General features: G+C 37.4%; 1 protein-coding gene across 2 annotated transcripts in view; it reads left to right on the forward strand.

Annotated features, from left to right (window-relative positions):
* LOC150110597 (uncharacterized) overlaps positions 1-21,590 on the forward strand; it is a 198,607-nt gene that overhangs the window by 118,348 nt on the left and 58,669 nt on the right. For both annotated transcript variants that reach the window (XM_090395067.1, XM_090395065.1), the window contains exons 3-4: positions 435-662; positions 11,114-11,180. In XM_090395067.1, coding sequence (XP_090251193.1) covers positions 435-662; positions 11,114-11,180 — 295 coding nt within the window. The remainder of the gene's footprint in view (positions 1-434; positions 663-11,113; positions 11,181-21,590) is intronic.

Raw genomic sequence — 21,590 nt, forward strand, 5'->3', positions numbered from 1 at the left:
TAATTTATAGCATGTGGCAACAGTTTTTAATCAGCAAACCACCGACTGCTGTATGTACTTTGTAATCCAGTTCCTTTGATATCTTGTTTCTACACACTGATGATGTACTGTTATTTTCAGTACGAAATATCTGGAAAATATGTGGAACAAATTACATACTAAATGTTTGATTACTGAAAAGGAAATTAAATCATAATTTAACTTGTAATGTTTTGTCCTTCACTTATTACTGAAGAAAAAGGTGAAAAAACACAGCATGGTGATGCATTCATAAACACCACTGACAAGCAGGAATGGAAACATTTCCATGCTGAATTGAATATGGATAAAATTGCATGAGAAAATTTAAACATTGGATATTGATGTATTTCAGTTATAAATGGTTTAATGTGTTGTATTATGTAGTCATTCTTTCTCTCTGGTATTATTTTTAGGAAAACTTCAAGAGATTATAAATAATGAAGAAAAAATGCAAGAAGCAGTAAAAAAGTCTCCACGACCACAGCCAGTTCAACAGACATCTTCCAGTAGTGAGTTTTCATCCAATACAAATGCTCAGACAGATGCAGGAAGAATACTGATTCCTGTAGCTCATCACTACAAGCAGAAGGCAGATGATGTTACAGAAAAGCAGAATTCCTTCAGTGATGTGTATTTTGTTGGTGAGTCTCCCCTTTTTAAAAAAAAAAATACTATTGGGGTTTAATTATGTGAAAGCCAGAACAATTCACATTGAAATAAATCATAATGATAGTTAATGATACTTTGTTGTTAGCTCTTGGGAAAATTCGGTTCCACTCCCTCCTACTCTGTTCAGTGTTTCTTCATCAAAATATTTTGAGGTGCAATTTGCTGATAGAATCTGAATCTTTGATGTGGGTAGAATATTTGAAACATTGGTTTTATCACTAAAGCCAGGTAAGTTTCTATTTATTTTTTGTCATCTTTTACCCATAAAGGGTTGTTGAAAACTTATTTGACAATAGTGTCATTTGGAAGTCTTATTTTTGAGACTGCACACTATTAAATAGTGTGCAGTCTTCAGGCTGATGATGGAAAGTGACAATCCGCTCACAATGAGTAGGAGGAATACCATAATTGGTAGCCTGGTAAGAAGACCATGATGCTGAAACTATCAAATTCTTTGGAAATATCAAGAGCAACCACTTGAGTTTCTCCAGACTTTTCTGTAGCCTGTGTCCAAAGATGGGAAAAGTTTACTGGGAGATTGAAGTCAGAGTCAGAACAGTCTCCCTGTTTTGAGAACAGGCCAGATAAGTATTACAGCTTGAAGAGGCTATACAAAAATGGTGCTAGTTCTGGAGCACAAGCTCTTAGTACAAGTGTAGGCCAGGAGACTTATTAGCATCAGGGCAATTGAGTGTTTTTCTGATGTCTTTCCAGCATACTATCAGAGGAGGCATACTATGGATAGTTTGTTGGATAATGGAAGAAGATTTGCCTTTGCCATTTGTACATGAGTTGAAACCAATAAATAGATGCCACACGGTCTTCCTTAGCTTCCACTATGAGAGAGGTACAAACATGGATGGGCAGAAGTTGCATTCTGTAGCCTTGGCAAGGGACCAGAAGGCTTGAGTGCTATTCGAGTAGAAGACAACTTTCTGCATTTAGCTCTTACAAAGTCTTCTTTGGATTTCTTGATTATTATTTTTTTCCCCCCAGTTATGGAGTGGAGTTTTTGACACTCAAACCACATGTGAAATTTTGGTTTGGACTGCTTTAGCACAACTGTTGGAAAATCAACAGGGCTAGGATAAGGGTTGTGGATTTTGAGTGGAATGGGGAATAAAAGCACCCATCTAAGCAAGAATAATTTTAGTTATTAAATCAGAGCAGGTGCTAGGATCAGAAGAGTGGAATCGATATAATCTGACCTATATTAAATTATACTTGACAAGAAATTATATTATTATTATTATTATTTGACACCTCCAGGGAGTCCAAAGACTCATCGAGGGAGGGCACCTGCTTTACAACTCTGTCATAACCATTCAATTCACCAACTGACTGCAACTACACCATCTACTGCCAACCACCGCCACTAGTATTTCCACAGACAACACAAACATCCATGCCCATGGCAGGATTCGAACCCACAGCCTTTTGGCTGGAGAGCAGATATGCTAACCACTCGGCCAGCCAGGCTGGCATTGTTGTTCTTGTTTATTATTGTTGTTTATTATTTGTTTATATTTATATTTGTTTATATTCTTGTTTAATCCTTTATCCAAGTGTAAGCAAACTTTGGATTTATACACTTGGATACAGCAAACAAAAATTACCTTCATCATCATCAAATTCCTAACATGTATCCTCAGGGGGGAAGGAAGGTGTATAGGATATTATGATAGTACTATAGTACTACATGAAAAAAAGTTATATCGTTACTAACTTACTATTGACAACTTTCCTCCAAATTAATCTATCTTGATAGATAGATTAATTTGGAGAAGAGAGAAATATATCTGATAACATATTATCAGATAGAAGATAGAAATATATCTGATAATAAATATATTATCAGATATATTTCTCTCTTCGAAGGTACCTCTTACTGTATCAATCCACCTAGATCTTGGTTTTCCTCTGAGTCAAAGAACACTTTCCTCTCTCATTCTGTTTAAGTGACAATACCACCTGAGATTAGCTCTGCTAACACATTCTTGAATGCTCACAGTGTCAAGTTCTTTCCTAATATCCTCATTATTAATATGATACTGCCAATGAATGCCATCTATTTGCTCTCCTAATCGTGCTCAGAGCTCTCATATCTATGATCTCCAGTCTTTGATCAATTATTTTATTTTACTCCAGCTGTCAGATCCATAAGTTAAAATTGGTTTGAACATTGTCTTGTATACAGTTAATTTAGTGTTTTGACTAATAATATCTCTTATTTCATATAAATGTATTCAGTTGACTTTCTTCCATACTATCTTTGCTAATTCTGTTGTCTATTTCAATATTTAATTTGTCATCTTAACTAAAAATTGTGCCTAAATAACTGAAATGTTTTGCTTGTTCTGAAGGATCTCCATTAAGAATGCTGTTGGTGTATTTTTGCCTGTTTACATTGTATTTGTTTTTCTTGCTGATTTTCATATCAAAAAATTATCACAGCAGTTTTTCCAATTTATTCAGGGAATCCAGCAGACTTGTGCTAGATTTATTTAGAAATATAACACCATCTGCATAAAGTAAAGAGCCTCGAGATTAACACCCCCAATTTTGATATCAGGTTTAATACCACTTTCCTTTATAATGTTGATCCATATAGATGATGAATAATAATAATTATTATTATTATTTCAGGCAACTCCAAGGAGTCGACAGACTCATCGAGGGAGGTCCTAACATCATGTCAAGAACAACTATTCGACATTCACACAGTATCTATCATACCTCGCCTTGAACTTATTCACGGTCATAGCACCCACAACAGACTCTGGCAGCTTATTCCACTCATTCACCACTCTCCAAGTAAAAAACTTAGCTCTAACATCCCTGCTAACCACATTCTTGCTCGACTTCCATATATGGCCCCTAGATCTCCCACCACCAGTCCTATTCTCAAAAATATCTTCTGGATTAATCTTATAGAAACCCTTCAGTAATTTGAATGTCTCAATCATATCACCCCTTTTCTGCCTATCAACCAATTTTTGCAACCCACAAATCTTCAACCTGTTCTCATAAGGTTCATTCCACAAACCTGCTATCATCTTAGTCACTCGTCTCTGGATCCTCTCCACCTCCTCCCCATCAAGAAGAAACCCTGGCGCCCATATCTGGGCACGGTAGTCTAGATGGGGTCTTATCAAGGCTCGATACAGAGGAACAATAACTTGTTTGTCTCTGCTTGTTAAAGTATTTTTCAGAAGCCAAGTGATTTGATGAGCTGATTTAGCCACTTTTGCGATGTGCCCCCTAAACTTCAACTCCCTATCCACCAGCATTCCCAAATCCCTGGCCTCATCAATCTCCTGGAGTACGGTTCCACCAATGTGATATACTGCTGCTATCTTTTCACCCCAAAATGCATAATAACCTTATGCTTTACCATATTAAATTGACATCCATTTTCCTTAGCCCAGTCCTCCAAACTATCCAAATCATCTTGCAAAATTTTGACATCCTGTGCACTCACAATTGCTCTAACCAACTTTGCATCATCAGCAAACAAGTGAACACTTCCTCTCAGATCCTTTCCTATATCGTTAATGAACAAATTGAAAAGTAGTGGTCCAAGAACAGAACCCTGCGGCACACCACTAGTCACAAGCCGTCTTTTGGACTCAACTCCTGAATAAACCACTCTCTGGTATCTCTCCATTAATCACCCTTCTATCCATCTCACTAATCCTATATCCATCCCCATCTTCTCCAGTTTACTGATTAGAGTTCCATGTGGTATTCTGAAAAATATCACATGGAACTCTAATGTTATCACCTGGATGATATACTCTTGCAAAGTGCTTGCTCAGTAATTCAACTATATCAACTGATTCAGTTACCTCCCTACCATTGGCATTCTTTAAAATCATTCTGCCATATACGTTTTTTCTTTTACTTGCAACATATCGAAAAAACTGTTTAGGATTCTCTTTAGCCTGCATGGCCAATGTTCTTTCGTAATCCTTTTTTGCTTTTCTTACCACACTCATTACCCTTCTGGCCTGTGCTTTATACCATTAATGTGCCTGCCGGTCACCTTTCTCCTTAAATTCCCTCCATAGTTGTTTCTTTTTTTGCAGCTCATGCTTAATGGTGTTATTCATCCATTTAACCCCTACTTGAGTTATTATTCAGACTCTAGGTATGCAGTCAGCCATTGCTTCATGCAAACACTTCTTAACCGCCTCTCATGCACTATCATCTTCTAGCCCTTGCAGTTGTACATGCCATGGCACTGAACCAATCAAACTCTTAAGCTTGTCATACTTACCAGCCTGATAATTCCACATGTACCCTGTCTTAATTGTAAATTCCACACCTTTAGCTGCCTCCCAAGTCAAGACCCTATGACCACTCTCACCAATTGGTGGCAACGTGTCATATTCGTTACAGCCAAATTCTCAGATGCAATTACTAGGTCAAGCACTCTCTGACCCCTAGTATTTTCCATTACATGCTGTCGCAGATAGTTATCCCCTAATAACCACATAAAATCCAATTCCTTCCTCCCATGTGCCCTCTCCTCTTTCCAGCAGTGTTACCATAATTGAAATCATCCATAATAATTACCCTTCCTCCACTCATTTCTTCTATTTGCTTATGCATACTATCCCCACCATCGATTCCATCACCTCGTCTATAGCAGCACCCAACTGTATATTTTGTTCCACTAGTTTCAATCTGACAACTAATAGCCTCAAATGTGCTCTTTTCTCTATCCTACGGTTCCACTTCTATTCTCCTTGGCTGTAGCTCATCAGCTATCATCAATAACACTCCCCCTCCCCCATTTATTCTCCCTGTCACTCCTGAACACACCATACCCCTTACATTCAATCCCACTAGCTGTGTCATCTTCTGTCAGCCATGTTTCACTAATGCCAATAACCTGTAGTGCTAACCAAGGTCAAAAATTCTTCCTTCTTGTTCCTAATACTTCTGGCATTAGTATACATAAATTGCAGAAGCCGATTTATCCCATCCTTATTTTGATGCCTTATACTAACTATCCCGTTCTGATTCGTGGTCTTTCCTATTCGCTTGGGCATATTACGCACATTCACACACTCAACTGTTCCCCTAAAGTCTGCATATCTCCTTCCTCCCCCCTCCCCTTAATAACTCTAGTTTCCCTGATTCTGCACATTCACTTCCACTACATTCGACAATGCCTTTTCAAGTTTCCGTACACCAAATTTATTCAAATGTAAACCATCCATTTTATATAAATCCTTTTGCCCATCGAACTGATTCCACACATCTACAAATTCCACACCACTCGTCCTGCATAATTCACGCATAAAGTCATTAGCAATTATGGCCCTCCTTCTATACTCTTCACTGTCATACCACAGCTACAGATTCACCATCCTAACTCTCTCACTCTTCTCTTTTGCTACCTCAAGCAATTCCTTCACATCCTCACTCATAGCCATTTTGTTTCCTTTCAAATCATTTGTACCTGCTGCCACTATCAATTCTTTCACCCGCTGCTTTTGCATTCTAATTGACTCGCTTACATTCTTAACGTTCGCACCAGGTTGGTACGATTTTGTTAAACTCTCAACTAACACACCTCTTACTAAGGAATCTCCATACAACACTCGCTCTTTCATTTTGTTTACACTCACTATCATACCCTTATTTTTTCTATCATACTTTTGGCAATTATTAGTCGGTATGCTTGGTAAACATTTTTGCCAACGGTCCAGCTGCCGATTTGCCCTATGTATCGCTCTGCGTAATAGAGCGATCTCACTCATTGCATTAGTGTCATCATTTTTATTCTCCGATGATTCATTCATTCATTCTGTATGTTTTCCTTCATTCTTACTTTCAACACCACTCTCACAGCTATCAGGTACCACCTCCCAAATATCACCATTCATACCTTGCATATCACTGTTATCTAGATTCTCACTTTCAACAACGATATCACTCACACGACCTGAAACACTCTTTAAATCCTCACATTCTTTACACTTTTTGCACGCATTCACTCCACTATCGTTGTTTAACTAGACTCAAATCGCTCTCCTCAATGCATACATTTTGCAAACGGTACACTAAATCAAATCCTTTAAGTTAAAATTTTTAGACAAATTTGGTGACCTGGACGCCATCTTTGTATTCCTCTTTATGGGAGCTATGTGCACAGATAATCGTATCTATCAATTTACTATTAAAATACTCAAAGAACACACAGAAATCACCCAGACTCTTGTCTCACACCTGATTTAACATCAAGCTATCTTCCTGTAACTCCTTCAATTTTCACTGCTGACTTGCAACTCAAATACAAACTAAGTTCTACTTCATATAATGTCCCATATAACTGTAGTGTTTTGAACAGCATCTCTCTTGCCACCTTGTCATATGCCTTTTTTCAGATCTACAGAACTTAAAGACAGATCCTTGTTATATTCTCATGACATCTCCACTACTTGTCTTAAAGTGAAAATTCAATCCTGTCAACTGCTATTTGGTCTAAATCCAGCTTGTTCCCCAAGCTTCTCTTCCACAATTTTTCTTAGCCTTTTCTTAAGTATACTTGCATGAATCTTACCAGGAATACTCAGAGGATATTCTTTTGTAATTCTCATACTTAGTTTTATGCCTTTTAATAGATTACGTACTACAAGATCTCTACTCCAATCATCTGGAATTTGATTCTCTGACCAAGCCTTCTGAATTATGCAGTGTATAATTTGAGCTTTTCAGGTCAAATGTTGGTGCTATTTTCTACTTCAAGTACTAATATGTATTAATGATTGAATTTCTGTTGAGGGTTTTTACCATTGTGCTGTCATTGCTTATTTCATTTAGCAGTCTTTACAAGTAGTTACTCCAGCCAATTAAAGTGTCTTTATCTTTAGATTTCATGTTACCTATATCATTTCTGATTTCTTTTATAGTACTCTTTCATCCATTTCTGATCTTTTCAATAGCCTCCAGAATATTTGCCACCTTTCTGATGTCTGTCTTCTATTTTCTTACCGAAGTCTTCTCATGACTTCTGTTTAGCTAGTTTTACATTGTGTGCTTTGCCTTCTTACATTTTTCTCTGTATTCTCTATGATCACAAGTTCACTTACTTTGCCAGAAACCTTTGATACACTTTCTTCTTTTCCTTGACTGCCTCTTTAATTTCCTGAGTGCACCATGGAATTCTGATTTTTCTATCCTTGCCAACAACTTCACAACATACATTTTTGGCTGAATCAGACAATGTTTTCTTCAAGGTTTGCCACTGTATCTCCAAGATTTGGTTCATTTTTTCTTGAATAATGTTTGTAAAATTGAGTCTGCAGTTCACCTCTGGAAGCTGCTTAAGTTTGATTCACTTGAAAACTTTCTTACACACTCTTCTTTTCAGTATGAAATTCAGTTTTATCCTGTTCAAAACTAAATGGTGATCACTTCCAATTTCAGATCCTCTGTATACTCTCATGTACTAAACCAGTGGGAAAACATCACTATCAGCAATAACAGTCAGTGAGACCTTTATTATTTCTTGCATCTCATCTTCATGTGAATTTGTGCACATTTTTATTTTGGAACATGGTGTTAGTAATAACTAGTCCATTTCCTGTATAGAAATTCAGCAGGAGTACTTACCAATATTATTAGCTTTGCTTTTTTCTTCAAATTTTCCCAGAACATTCTATCTGGTAATCATTTCCTACTCTTCTGTTTAGTCCTTGTTGGTCCAACAAGGACCAACTTTTCTTTTTTTGTTGTGTCATCTGTCTTCTCTAATGCCTTGGAAAATTCCCCCATTTCTTCCTTAGTAGAACCCTCTGTGGGACCACCATAGGCACAAATGTCTTGTGCAGTTCCTCATTCTGATATTTGCTCACATTAATTGCTGTGCTATCTCATAATGCAAAGCACACTACGTTTGGATGCATGTGTTGCTATGTATTGTGCGAAGGGTCACTACCCAGACCAGTTTCATCATTTATTGAGGTCTCATCATTGGGAGTCAAATCAAGGAATATACCACAGTTAACTGTTGAAAGTTTATTTTTCACTTGGTTAGAGTATAATAAATTTAGTTTAATCCTTTATCCAAGTGTGAGCAAACAAAGTTTGCGCCTGAAAGTATCTTCAGGACTGGGGTAAGGTGATACAGCACCAGGGCAACTCGTTGCAAAGGTGGAGCAAGCTACCAACACTCCTGTCTCAGTATCTCCTATAATGCAAAACACATCTCCTTGCAGATATGTCTAATGTTATGCATTAAGGGAAGGGCCACTACCCAGACTAGTTGCCCTGGTGCTGTATCACCTTACCCCAGTCCTGAAGATACTTTCATGTGCAAACTTTGTTTGCTCACACTTGGATAAAGGATTAAACTAAATTTATTATACTCTAACCAAGTGAAAAATAAACTTTCAACATCTTTCTCTAAATCCAGAGTAATTTATTAAAAAAGGGTGGCACACCATTTGGCAACTCCTATAGGTAGAGATGACCTACGAATGCTTCTGCCTGGTATCTCAGCTTGGGCCTGGCTCCCACTGAAGAGACCTCAATAAAGGTCGAAACTAGTCTGGGTAGTGGCCCTTCCCTTAATGCATAACATTAGACATATCCGCAAGGAGATGTGTTTTGCATTATAGGAGATACTGAGACAGGAGTGTTGGTAGCTTGCTCCACCTTTGCAACGAGTTGCCCTGGTGCTGTATCACCTTACCCCAGTCCTGAAGATACTTTCAGGCGCAAACTTTGTTTGCTCACACTTGGATAAAGGATTAAACTAAATTTATTATACAGTTAACTGTTCTCGCATGATGGATTAATTGTGACTATGGTCCTTTATCCTTTTATTGGATTTGCAAGAAATTTCTGGATTAAGGATGATTATCGAACACTTAGATCACTTGGATTATTGAACACACTTGGGATGTTTTGGAATCTTTTTTTGTAAGGTCATGCGCACCATAGTCTACTGCTTGGTGAATTAATAAGATAGGGTGGATGGCAGCATTTGCAAAGAAACTTTTGCAGCCCTTTCACTTAGGAAATTTTTGTTCTCAGAAATATGCCAGCTCTCAGTGAAGCTGTATATTTCTTATGAACAACAGTGCTTTGAATACTATTAGTAAACATTTATTTTGAATTATCTGTAGTTTGTTAACATTTGAATCTGTTGTGTGATCAGCATCTTGTATAGGAGTAGTTTAAGTTCTGTGCTTAGCGAGTTATGACAGTTGAGTAACTTGTATAGCTGCCTTGTTTGCTTTTGAGCAGATATGATCGACATGAGTTGTGAAGCAAAATCATTTATCTAGTTGTACCCTTAAGTATTTGGCTACTACTTACCATATAATGGGAACCAAACATGACTACGTCATCATCTGGGGACACATGTCTTGTGAATACCACTGAAGTGCTCTTGTCTGCATTGACATCAATTTGCAGTTTGTTTGTTTTTTTTACCTATTATACTTCTGATATTGCATTTAGCACTTTTGCAGTTGCTATTGTGTAGGTTGCAGGGAGGGAACGAACCATTGTTTGTAGTATCATCTGTGTATAGAGCTGTTGTGGTGGAAGCTATGCATGGGAAGTCAGCCACAGATGGCCAATAGCCGAGGTTACAGCAAGGTGCCCTGGGATCTGCTGTGATTTTGAATCATCATCATCATCATATTTCAATATTTTCACTGAAATGACACAGCCCATGTGGTTTTAGAATTGGACCATCGATGTGTTGATGCGATGATAGGAAGGACATCTAATGGACACTGTACAAGTTTGATTCCAAGATTTGAGAAATGAACATCAGGCTCACCCATCCAACTAATTATGATTTATTTATTCAATGATTTGATTGTTCAAAATATGTACTTATTTAATACTTACATAAATTGTTTGTAAATTTGAAATACATGTTTCATTTATTTTTTAAACTTAACCAACTTAACCACACCAACTGCGCACTACAACTATTAGGTAGACCTATGTTCTGACTTCAGATGTAGTGGGAAAACCATGATACGCTAAGGGCTCTGTGAACTGAAAAAGTTGGGAACCACTGCCTTAATGTGTTGGACTCAACAGACTTGTCACAACCAACTAACTCAGCTTTGAAACTTTCTGTTGCATAGTCTACTATATCTATCATCTGCATGTGTTCCCTAGTGTTGATTTGTCTGTTTTGCAGGATGCAAAACATTTCTACCCTCCATATGAGACTGGCTAACCAAGCTGATTCACCTTCAATTAAAAAGCCCTTATAAATGGTTCCTGACATTCTATTTGGGATTTGAACCCAGTTTTTAGTGAAGAACTTTGTGGCTATTATTTGACCTGCAGAGGGGCACACACATTTTATATTAATCTGTCAAAAATAGTTATGTTTGATATATATAGTGCATAAAACCAAATATATTGTTATTGTTTACAGCCATAGTTGCTGGATGTAGTGCAGCTGCAATTTTTGGAGTTATTTCTGCTGGATATTGCTTTTACAAGTAAGTTGTTTAAACCTTCATAAAAATGCTCTAAGTTTACAAAAATGGAACTTCCTGTTTTAACGGTTTATTGGTTGAAAATAAAAATTTTTTTGTCTTTTGTTGTTTTTTTTTATCTGAATAATCTACAAAGGATGTCTGAAAGTATGAACAGTGCTTGCACATTAACATGTAAGTATCGTATATCATATGCAAGTTACAGTTTAAACATCGTTGTGTATTATAACAAAGAAATGAATAAGTAAGAATAAGGAATAACAATAGATGGATTTCAACTCCTATTAAAGCTTACCAGATTTTTTTTCCCCTTGGAAATAGTCTGGATATTAATGCCTAAAGTGATTTGAACTTGGCATATCTTTGTTTGATAAGGAGAAATTTACAAGCATTAAGTCAATCTTAAAATGACTGTAAACCAGATTTTTGGAAGAGCAGTTAGACTTATTAATGACCCATCGCTTACCAACTCACTTCTCCCACTTTCATTTGGTTTTTTCATTTGCACAGACATTTGGTTTCTGCAATATGTATATTCTACAAATATTTCTATGGGAAATGTTCATCTGAAATAGCATCAATAATTCCCCCCTTTGTACTAAGCTCATTGGAACACATGCAACTGCTGCTCAACATCCCTTTACAGTGCACCTTGAAACCCATTGAACAAGTTTCTTTTCCTCTTCCTTCATTCTCGCAACTGCTGTATTGTGGAACAGTCTTCCCTTGTTGTGTTTCTCAAGGAATACAATATACAGTCTTTTAAATCAAATGTAAACAAGTTCCTCCTTTCCCAACCTACTACCCATATACTGTACTAATGTACTATAGGTTGATCAATCAACCTTGCGTGTACAACATAAAATATTTCTGGCTCCATAAAAAAAAATATTTTTTATTCCTTAAGACTCAATTTCAACAAGGCTATGAATAGTTGCCATTTGTGCAGTAATGTTTGATTCAAAGGGCATTCATCAGGCCATCTACATACGAAATCCATCATGTTAATTTCATTGAATAAGGAAGCCTTAGCTGATATTTTTCTTGTACACATTAGTGCCATGTAAAATACTTTTTAAAAAACATTGCATAATAAAATTTTCAAACAAACACAATTAAGTGCACAAGTGAGTAAAATACTACAAATAATAATTAAAATTTAATAAAATAAAAACACTTATCTTTATGCCAAGAGCAGCACAGCTTCTTTCATGCACATTGCAAGTGCCACCTTTTGCTATTCTGATTTATGATCACACGTAGACCCACACTTCACTGTGCAGGCATTCGAAACTGAAATCCTTCAGAATAAGTTGATTAATCCTTATTCCAGAAATGTCTTATGTCTGTAGATGTGTGTGTTCACAGGGCTGTTTTGCCTATTCTGAGGCATGAAAAACTCAAGTTTCCTCGTGAAAAAAATCCTCTACCTCCATATGAGACCAGCTAACTCACCTTTAGTCAAAAGAGACCAGATAAAGGTTTCTCACATCATGGATGGGAATCGAACCCAGGTCTTTCTGACCAAAGGGCTTCTTCTATACTGACTGACCTATGGAGGCTCTACCTTTTACTATAACTTATAATATGTTAATTATTATTATTATCCTAAGACCCCATGAAGTTAAAGACTCATCTAGGAGCTCCCTTTTGTCATACACAAAACTCATCATACCGCACCTTAAATACATTCAAATTCTCTGCAGGCACCATGCTCTCACACAATGCATTCTAATCATTTGCAGCTCTCCATGCAAAAATCCTGCAAAACCTCACTCCCTTGCTCATACCCTTATACAGATTTCAGGGATGACCTCTCTCCCACTATTTTATGAAAAAATTCTTCAATGTTAATCCTATAACAACTGCTTGCCAACTTGCACATCTCTATCATATCACTTCTCTTCCTCCTATCCACTAGTCTCTGCAAATTGCATTGTCCCAATATTTCTTCATATTCAACATTCCAGAGATCAGAAACTATTTTAGTCAATCACCTCTGGACCATTTCCAACATCTCTTCATCCTTTTAAAACCAGGTGACAAAATCTGTGCACAGTAGTCCATATGTGGGCTAATCAGAGCCTCGTGCAATGGAACCAGAATCTCCTTATTTCTACAAGTCAGTATCATTGCTAGAATTCATCATGTTGTCCTCTAAATTTTAGATCCTTATCAACCATCACTCCCAAAATCTCTTATTTCCTCCACTGTCAACAATATGTCTCCCCAAGAGTAAATTCTGCATCCCATCTTTGTTTTCTAAATTTAAAAACCTTACATTTTGCAATATTGAACTGGCATTTCCCCTCCTGTGCCCATTCATTCAGTCTGTTCAAGTCTTTTTGTAAGGCAACAACATCTACTCTACTCCTCATAGTTCATTCCAACTTTGCATCATCTGCAAACACCTGAATATCCCCATTCAAATCTTCCCCAATATCATTAACATACAGGTTAAACAGCAATGGTTCTAAAACACACTGCTAGCGACTTTCCTCTTCTGAGATATTGCTTCCCATATACAACTTATCAACTTATCATGCAGTAATTTATCAAAAGCCTTTGCAAAATTTAAGTAGACTACTGTATAACCATCTCCCACATCTGATATTGCTGTCACCTTATTGTAATAAGTAAATAGATTATTAAAACATGAACTCCCATTAGCATATTCGTGCTGTCCATCAAAGATAATACCATTGTTGTCAACCCAATTCTGGATATTGATTCTCACCAGCCTTTCCATCACTTTAACCACAACACCTGACACACAGATTGGCCTATCATTTGCTGTTTGAATTCTGTCACCTCCTTTATATAGCAATAAAATCTTGTCACCTCCTTTATGTAGCAGTACAATCTTGTACTGCTTACATGTAGACTTATATTAAACACATATGTCAAGGCAGATTTCAACTCCCTGACACATTCCTTCAAATTATACAATGATATATCATTAAGCCCCACAGCCTTATTAGCATTCAGTCTACTTAATTCCCCATATACCTCTTCCCAGGGCCGTCCATCTCGGGGGGGGGGGGGGCTGCATTAAACTAAAGAAGAAATTTACATCAGTTAAAGCACTCCGTATCTATGCCATCCTAGAAAAAGCGTTGTTAAGGGAACAGATCTATGAGGCACGAAAAAACTTCGCATCTATCCAAGCCAAAGTGTTACAACTAAAATTTGAGCTATCCAGTTACGTTAATCCAGAAATTTGGGATATTTTGGACAAGATCACAGACGACTCGGCCAAGCACCTATTACTCAAAAACAAAAAACGATTAATAATGAAGTTTCAAGCATTAAAACTACAGCAAAGCACAAGATAATTACAATGGCATAACAAAAGGAGCAGCCAATCACCCACAAACGAAGTTAGGAGCAACCAACCACCATCAGACCACTGTCTGGTTATCAACCAATCAGATTACAATCTCACCCAAGGTGAACTCTCGCTGCTGGAGAAAGGTTTAAATTACACCATTGCACCGAGGTCGGTAAATAAACTTGATATAATTTATCATATTGAGAGAGGTTTAAGATCCCTCCCAGCCAATTTAACTGACAAAATACAGATGGAAATTGCTTGTTTACTAAATTCAACCAAAAAATTAAGCAGCAAACTAAACAAAACAAAAAAGCTGGCCCTCAAATCACCAAAAAATAACAATGACATTATTATCACAAAAGCAGATAAAGGGAATGCCACTGTTGTTTTAAATCGGACAACCTACACAGAAAATATTAACCATTTGATATCGGACCACAACACCTACCAGATGGTGAATTACAATCCCATGTAATGCAACAAAAAGAAAACAACTGAATTACTTAAATCAGTTAACACGTGGCCGGAAGAAACAATTAAAAGATTAATACCTGAGTATGCCCGTGCACCCAGAATTTATGGCCTGCCAAAAGTACACAAAACAGACACACCATTACGTCCAATTGTGGAAGGAATCGACAGCTCAAATTACCACTTAGCCAAAAAATTAGCAGCCACACTCAAGGAATTGGTAGGTCATTCCCATTCCTACATAAAAAAAACACAACATTTCATAAACAAAATTAAAAACATTACACTCAACGACCAAGATCTATTAGTCAGCTTTGACATAACTTCCCTTTTCACCAATTTTCCAATTAATAATACTATCTTGCTCTTACAGAACATATTTCCACATGACATCACGGCCCTCTCTGCCCACCTACACTGCTCTGAGTATTTCGTGTGGCAAAACAATTTTTACCTTCAAAAAGAGGGTACAGCCATGGGCTCACAACTCCCCCCCCCCTCCCCAATAGCGAACTTTTATATGGAAGACTTTGAGCAACGAGCTCTAGAGTCGATGTGCCTGAAGCCCAAAATTTGGCTCAGATACGTCGATGATATTTTCGCCATTTGGTCCCACGGCCACGAAGCACTAAATACATTCCTTAGCCACCTGAACAAACAACACAAATGCATCCAATTCACCATTGAAATAGAAAAATACAACTCTCTTCCATTCCTGGACACACTCGTGACACATCTTCCTTCAGGCTGTCTCTCCTTCTCAGTCTACTGCAAACCTACACACACAGGCCAGTACATACACAAAACTTCTTATCACCACCCGACACAAAAACTAGGGGTCATAAGCATCCTTAAACACAAAGCTCAAACTATTTGTTCAAATGAACAAGCTCTTAACCATGAATATGAGACCATCAAACATACCTTTATAAAAAATGGATACAGTATAAAAACCATTCACAAGATCCTCCACAGAGATACAAAAAAGATTTCAAGAATGCTATTGCCATACCATATGTTAGAGGCATTTCCGAAAAAATAGACAGAACACTACACAAATACATCAAAACCACCTTTAAACCCCCCGACAAAATTAAGACATCTACTCAGTTCTTCCAAGGATCCCCTGCCACACTTAGCTCACCGAGCGGTTTACAAAATACAATGCACATGTAACATACCATACATAGGGGAAACTGGGCGAACCATCCCAATCAGGAAGGATGAACACAAACAACACATTAAATACCTCCATTTTGGAAAAACCGGCCTTTCTGACCACGCACTCCAAACATACCACAGAATTGATTGGAAAGGTACCAAGTCCCTACACCACACCAAAACCTGGTTTGAGCGGAAATTCAAAGAATCATGTGAAATGCTGAAACATAATCCGAATCTCAATAAAAACGATAGTCTAACCATTCCAAGAATGTGGAGGACCCATCTACAACCTTCATAGCAACCACAAAGAAAAATCTCATTACAAGAAGACTTGGTGAAGTTTTTTTTTTTTTTCCACTGAACATTCAATAGCAACCTGTACTGTACAAATCCAGAAAATAATTGTAATATAAAATATAAACTCTACAATTCCAGAAGAATCTTAGTACATTAGGACTTTAGCAGAGTTTATTGTAGTTTTTATTTATTTATTTATTTTATTTTATTTTTTATTTTTTTTTATTCACTAGAGGTCAGGCTAAGAAAAAGATTAGTTAACAACGTAGATTTAGTTTACCTTTATAGACTGCAACAGCATGTAGCATGGCTCCTATAGATATATCCTTCTGATGATGACCTCAATACAGGGGTTGAGACATCAAGTTATTATTTTATTAATAATCAGTAAAATAATCTTCTCAGCACATGTGTTTTGTGTCTCTAAATTCATAAATATGAATGCTGATCACTGTGTAACCTTAAAAGAAAGATTCTGTTTTTTTGCTGGCTGGATATTGAAAGTACCCCCCCCCCCCTCTAAGATTTTTTTTTTCAGCTTCATTAGCTAACTCCTGCTCACACTGAACTTTTGCTATCCTTACCAACCGAGACACCCTCCTTGCCTGTTCATTGCTTCCTCGTGGAATTGATTATTATCGCTCTACTTATGTTGCTGTAATAATTCTTTTTTCTCTGTATTGATGCATAATCTTTTTATTCATCCATTTCACACCTACCTTATTTAACCTTTGGAATACATTTAGATATTGCTTCTACTAGATAGTTTTTGAATGTCACCCAAGCAGCATTGATCTCCTTTCAACCCAACTCCTCATTTATGCAACAGCTGCAAGCTGTCTCCTAAGCTTCTCATAATCACCAGTCTTTGTAGTTCCACATATATCCTTTCCTCACAGAAGTCCTCACATGGTTGGCAACCATCCAAGTAATGACTTCATGGTCACTCTCACCAGCTGGAGAGAGAGACCTTATTTATAATAACATCCTCTGATGAGATGATCAAATCTAAGACCCTCAGTCCTTTTTTTTTGGGAGAATAATTAAACACGATTCAATTTTGCAAGCATTGAAGTTAACAAGCTTATTAAAACTCTGGCAAAAAATGGTTAGAGATTAGAATTCAAGATTGTGGAAGTAAATGATACACCACCCAGCTTTTTTGGTGACATGGAGTATAGGTGAAAGCCTCCCTCAAATTTCTCTTCATTCTTTTTTTCTCTCCCTTCTAAATCTTTTAATCAGGAAATGAGTACCTCCTCCATTGAGGACAGCTGTAAAGCAGTTTTTACAGGCTGGCCAACCACAGATGTGCATGGGCCGAACCTTGATGGTACTCTTCAAGGGGGGGGGGTTCCCGATTAACTCGCAAATAATCCTACTATTGTGTACTTTGCCAGGTTGTGCCTTCGCCATGTAGTCTGAGTATAGCAGCTTGCAAGGGGCACTGTATGAGGCCATGCTTGATGTCTGGTTACTCTGTGTGAGGGAATGATAACCCCTAAGTCCTTCACTCCCACTTCATGTCCTCTACTCTTTAAATTTCCCTTTTTTTTTTTACTCATAACCATGATCCACAATACAAAAAATCCCAATCACTGTAGTTAAAAAAATATCTTCCCAAAAAACATATCAGAATTCCTCACAAAAAAACATTTCCCCATTATATCCTCCATGATGTCTTTTGAAAGAAGGGAGGGATCATTGCTTTTGTCCATTCTGATATCCCGTGCCAAAGATTATCAGACCTAAAATCCCTTTTAAATGATCTGCTATGGCTGAAGATCTCCTTACCTCACTTTATTACCTTCATTTGTTGCGTGTAATGTTTTCCAAACTTCAACGACTTCACTGATAATCTAACTCTCCCAACAGTGAAATAATCTTCTTCACTGATTTCAATGTTTAGTTCTCACTGGATTCCTTCCTCAACTTCACAGACAAAGTTAGTAAAAAAAGCTGAACTGTTTGCTGTCAACAATGATTTAAAATAAATTATCCATCAACTCACCAGAATTCCAGTTAATCCTTTTCATTCTCTCAACACCTTGGGCTTTTTCTTGACTGGCTTTCCCTCCAAATATGCTGTTGATATTAGCTGTAATTCTTGGAAATTCTTACCATAATCTTGTCCATGTTTCATTATCTACAACTTATCCTTTTCCCAATCATTTGCTGCATCCTACTCTATGTCACTATAACAGTGCCAATTGAGATAACCTTCAGGACCTTTTCTCCATAGTCTGATTACTGCTTCTGCTTTTCTGATCCTAGCATCTGCTCTAACTAATAATAAAATTATTATCACTACACTTGGATAAGTGCTTTTATTTCCCACTCCAGGCAGAATCCTTGACCTTTATCCAAAGCATGGTTCTCTAACAGTTGAGCAACGGTAGTCCAAACCAAAAATTCAGCATTTGCTCAATGGTTGCAGTCAAAAACTCCAGCCTCTCACCCAGCTTATATTACAGCATATATTACAGCTCATGACAACTGCAAGAAAACTTTGTAACAGCTAAATGCACTAAACTGTCTCCTGTCCTCATGTTAGAGGTTTAATGGAATATTAACAGCACTGAAAAAGGATTAAAACTAATTTAATACTTCCAATATTTTGTCTCTGTCACAGAGACATCTTTGGGGATTACAAAAACTTTTTGTAACAACACAGACACACAAATACAATACAAAGTGAAACTAAAGTCCTATCTAGGTGGTGCGCCCTCCATGGACATTTGCAGGTGGCCTGGGATGTAAAGAGGGATCTCTGATAATTAAAGTTTCCCAAATTTTGGGAAGTTTGATGCATCCGTATTTGTTTAAATTAGGTTGATTCCTGAGTGCAGATGCAGATTCAAAGAATAGTCTTTCTTTTTTGAATTTACTATGGTGGAGCATGGTAGTTTTTTTCCAGGAGATCCTGTGGGATGTATCCAAAACATGGTCTGCAAGACCAGATTGACCATAATCGTGTTTGCAGATGTAAGAACTGTGTTCTTCTAACCGGATGTATGCTGACCTGCCTGTTTGTCTGAAGTAAGCAAGTTTACAGGAACAAGGTATTCTATATACACCAGGCACTGAACGAGGAGGGAACTGGTCTTTAGTGGAGCAAATAAGGGTAGCAAGTTTACGGTGGGGCTTAAAAGCTGTATTGAGGTTGTACTTTTTTAATGATCTGGCTATTTTTTCTAAAGTACCATGGATGTAAGGAATGGCATTTCTGAAGTCCTGAAGAGATGGACGGGGAATGGGGAAGGACTTGATTATTTTTTTAATTCTGTAGTCATTATAGCCATTGGAAAGGAAGATGGTGTGCATGTGTTTGAGTTCGGTTGAAAGGGCAGTTTTACTGGAACAAAGATTGTGGGCCCTATTGGTCAGAGTTTTAATAATGCCATATTGCTCGGAGGGGTGGTGGTGGGAGAGTTTGTGAATGTATCTGCCTGTATGAGTAGGTTTTCTATATACAGAGAAAGAAAAGTTACCATTAAGAAGGCATGTTATTAAGGTGTCTAGGAAGGGTAAACTATTGTTATTTTCCTTTTCCATTGTAAACTGGATTCTTGGATGTAGACTATTGAGGTGACTGAGGAAGGAATCTAATGTGTCTGGGCCATGAGGCCAAATAGAGAATGCAGATATTTATAAGCCTCAACACACGTATGTCTCCTGTCCTAATGACAGTCATGCCTTCTGATCATGTGCCAAGGCTGTAGGACACAACTTTTGTCCTTCTATGCTTCTATCTCTCTCTCACACATTCTGACAACACAATGGTAACATCTCCTGAAGATATGGCAGACCTCTTAACACAAGTTTTTTCCTCCCATATAGATGACCAAGGCTGAACTCTTCCTGTCATTCCACAAATTATCCACAATATGCCTCCTGTGAAATTTCACCAGGAGGACATCAGAAAAATCCTCAGCTGCCTTAATATCAATAAGTCCCATGGCTGTAATGCTATTCCTTCTGTTGTACTAAAAGATTCTACTCCAGTTTCCTTTTTAGCTGCTCACTGCAGGCTATGGTGGGTGTTTCCTTTCATTGGATTTTTCAATTAATGTTGAAACACTCTTCTTCCTGTACATTAATGATCATCTTCTCTCTAACATCGAATCCTGTTCATAGCTTTGCCAATGACAGCACTATTCACTCCTTTTTTTTTTCTTCAAAACCTGGTAGTGCTCAGGTAACTCATGATTCAAGGTCTTCAATTCAGTGCCTTAAACACTGAATTAAGGAATGAGTATAACTTAGTGAATTTTAATGCCATCAAAATGCAATTCTGTCTCTTTTCCAGGGAGACAAACTATGCCCCTCTCTCTCTCTCTTTTCCTCACTTTTTACAATATTTCTCTAGCCATCAAGGGCCAATTTTCCTTTCTTGGTTTAACTCTCACATCTAATCTATACTGGCCTAAACACACCACCCTAAAACTACATTTGGAATGGTGCACCTTAATTAAGTGATGATCCCTCCTCACTGACTCCCTCCAGTCACTTTCTCATAACTCATAAATGCTCTTTTGCTGAATTATGTCTCTTTTATGGGTATTTCTATGGTCACTGCTCCTCTGAACTGGCCACTATAATCTCTCCACCTGTGTGTGTGTGTGTGTGTGTGTGTGTGTGTGTGTGTGTGTGTGTAATCAGAAGTTAGTTTACAGACACGCTTCATAGTTGAGAGCTTTCTGTGTAGCATATAAGTTGACTATAGTCAACTAATAACTATTAGTGAATTTCTGCATTACTGTAGAAAAACTTGAGGTGAGAATATTTGGATAATAACTTGATAATAAAGATTTGCACCCTTCTCAATAGGTTGAATAAGGACTAATTTCTAAGCAGCTGTAGTTTTTTATGGGATATTACACCTGAGACAGCTAAGGCTATGAGTCCAGTGTATTATATCTGTTAAATTGTACAGGATGTTTCAAACGGATGTATACAACTTCAATAGAAGATAAATAGCAATAGATGAACAATTTTTATTACTGTACAAATGTAGCATAACACTTGAAGCATAACACACATACAATTAAAATTCAATATGGCTGTCTCCAGTAATTCTACAGATCCCATCTGTAATCAATTTCCTGCCACATACAGCAGAGCATATCTGGCATAACTTCAGCAAA

This window comes from Typopeltis vanoorti, chromosome 1, assembly GCF_054136105.1.
Source record: "Typopeltis vanoorti isolate ZY-2024b chromosome 1, IOZ_Tvanoo_1.0, whole genome shotgun sequence".
NCBI classification, from domain to species: Eukaryota; Metazoa; Arthropoda; class Arachnida; order Uropygi; family Thelyphonidae; genus Typopeltis; species Typopeltis vanoorti.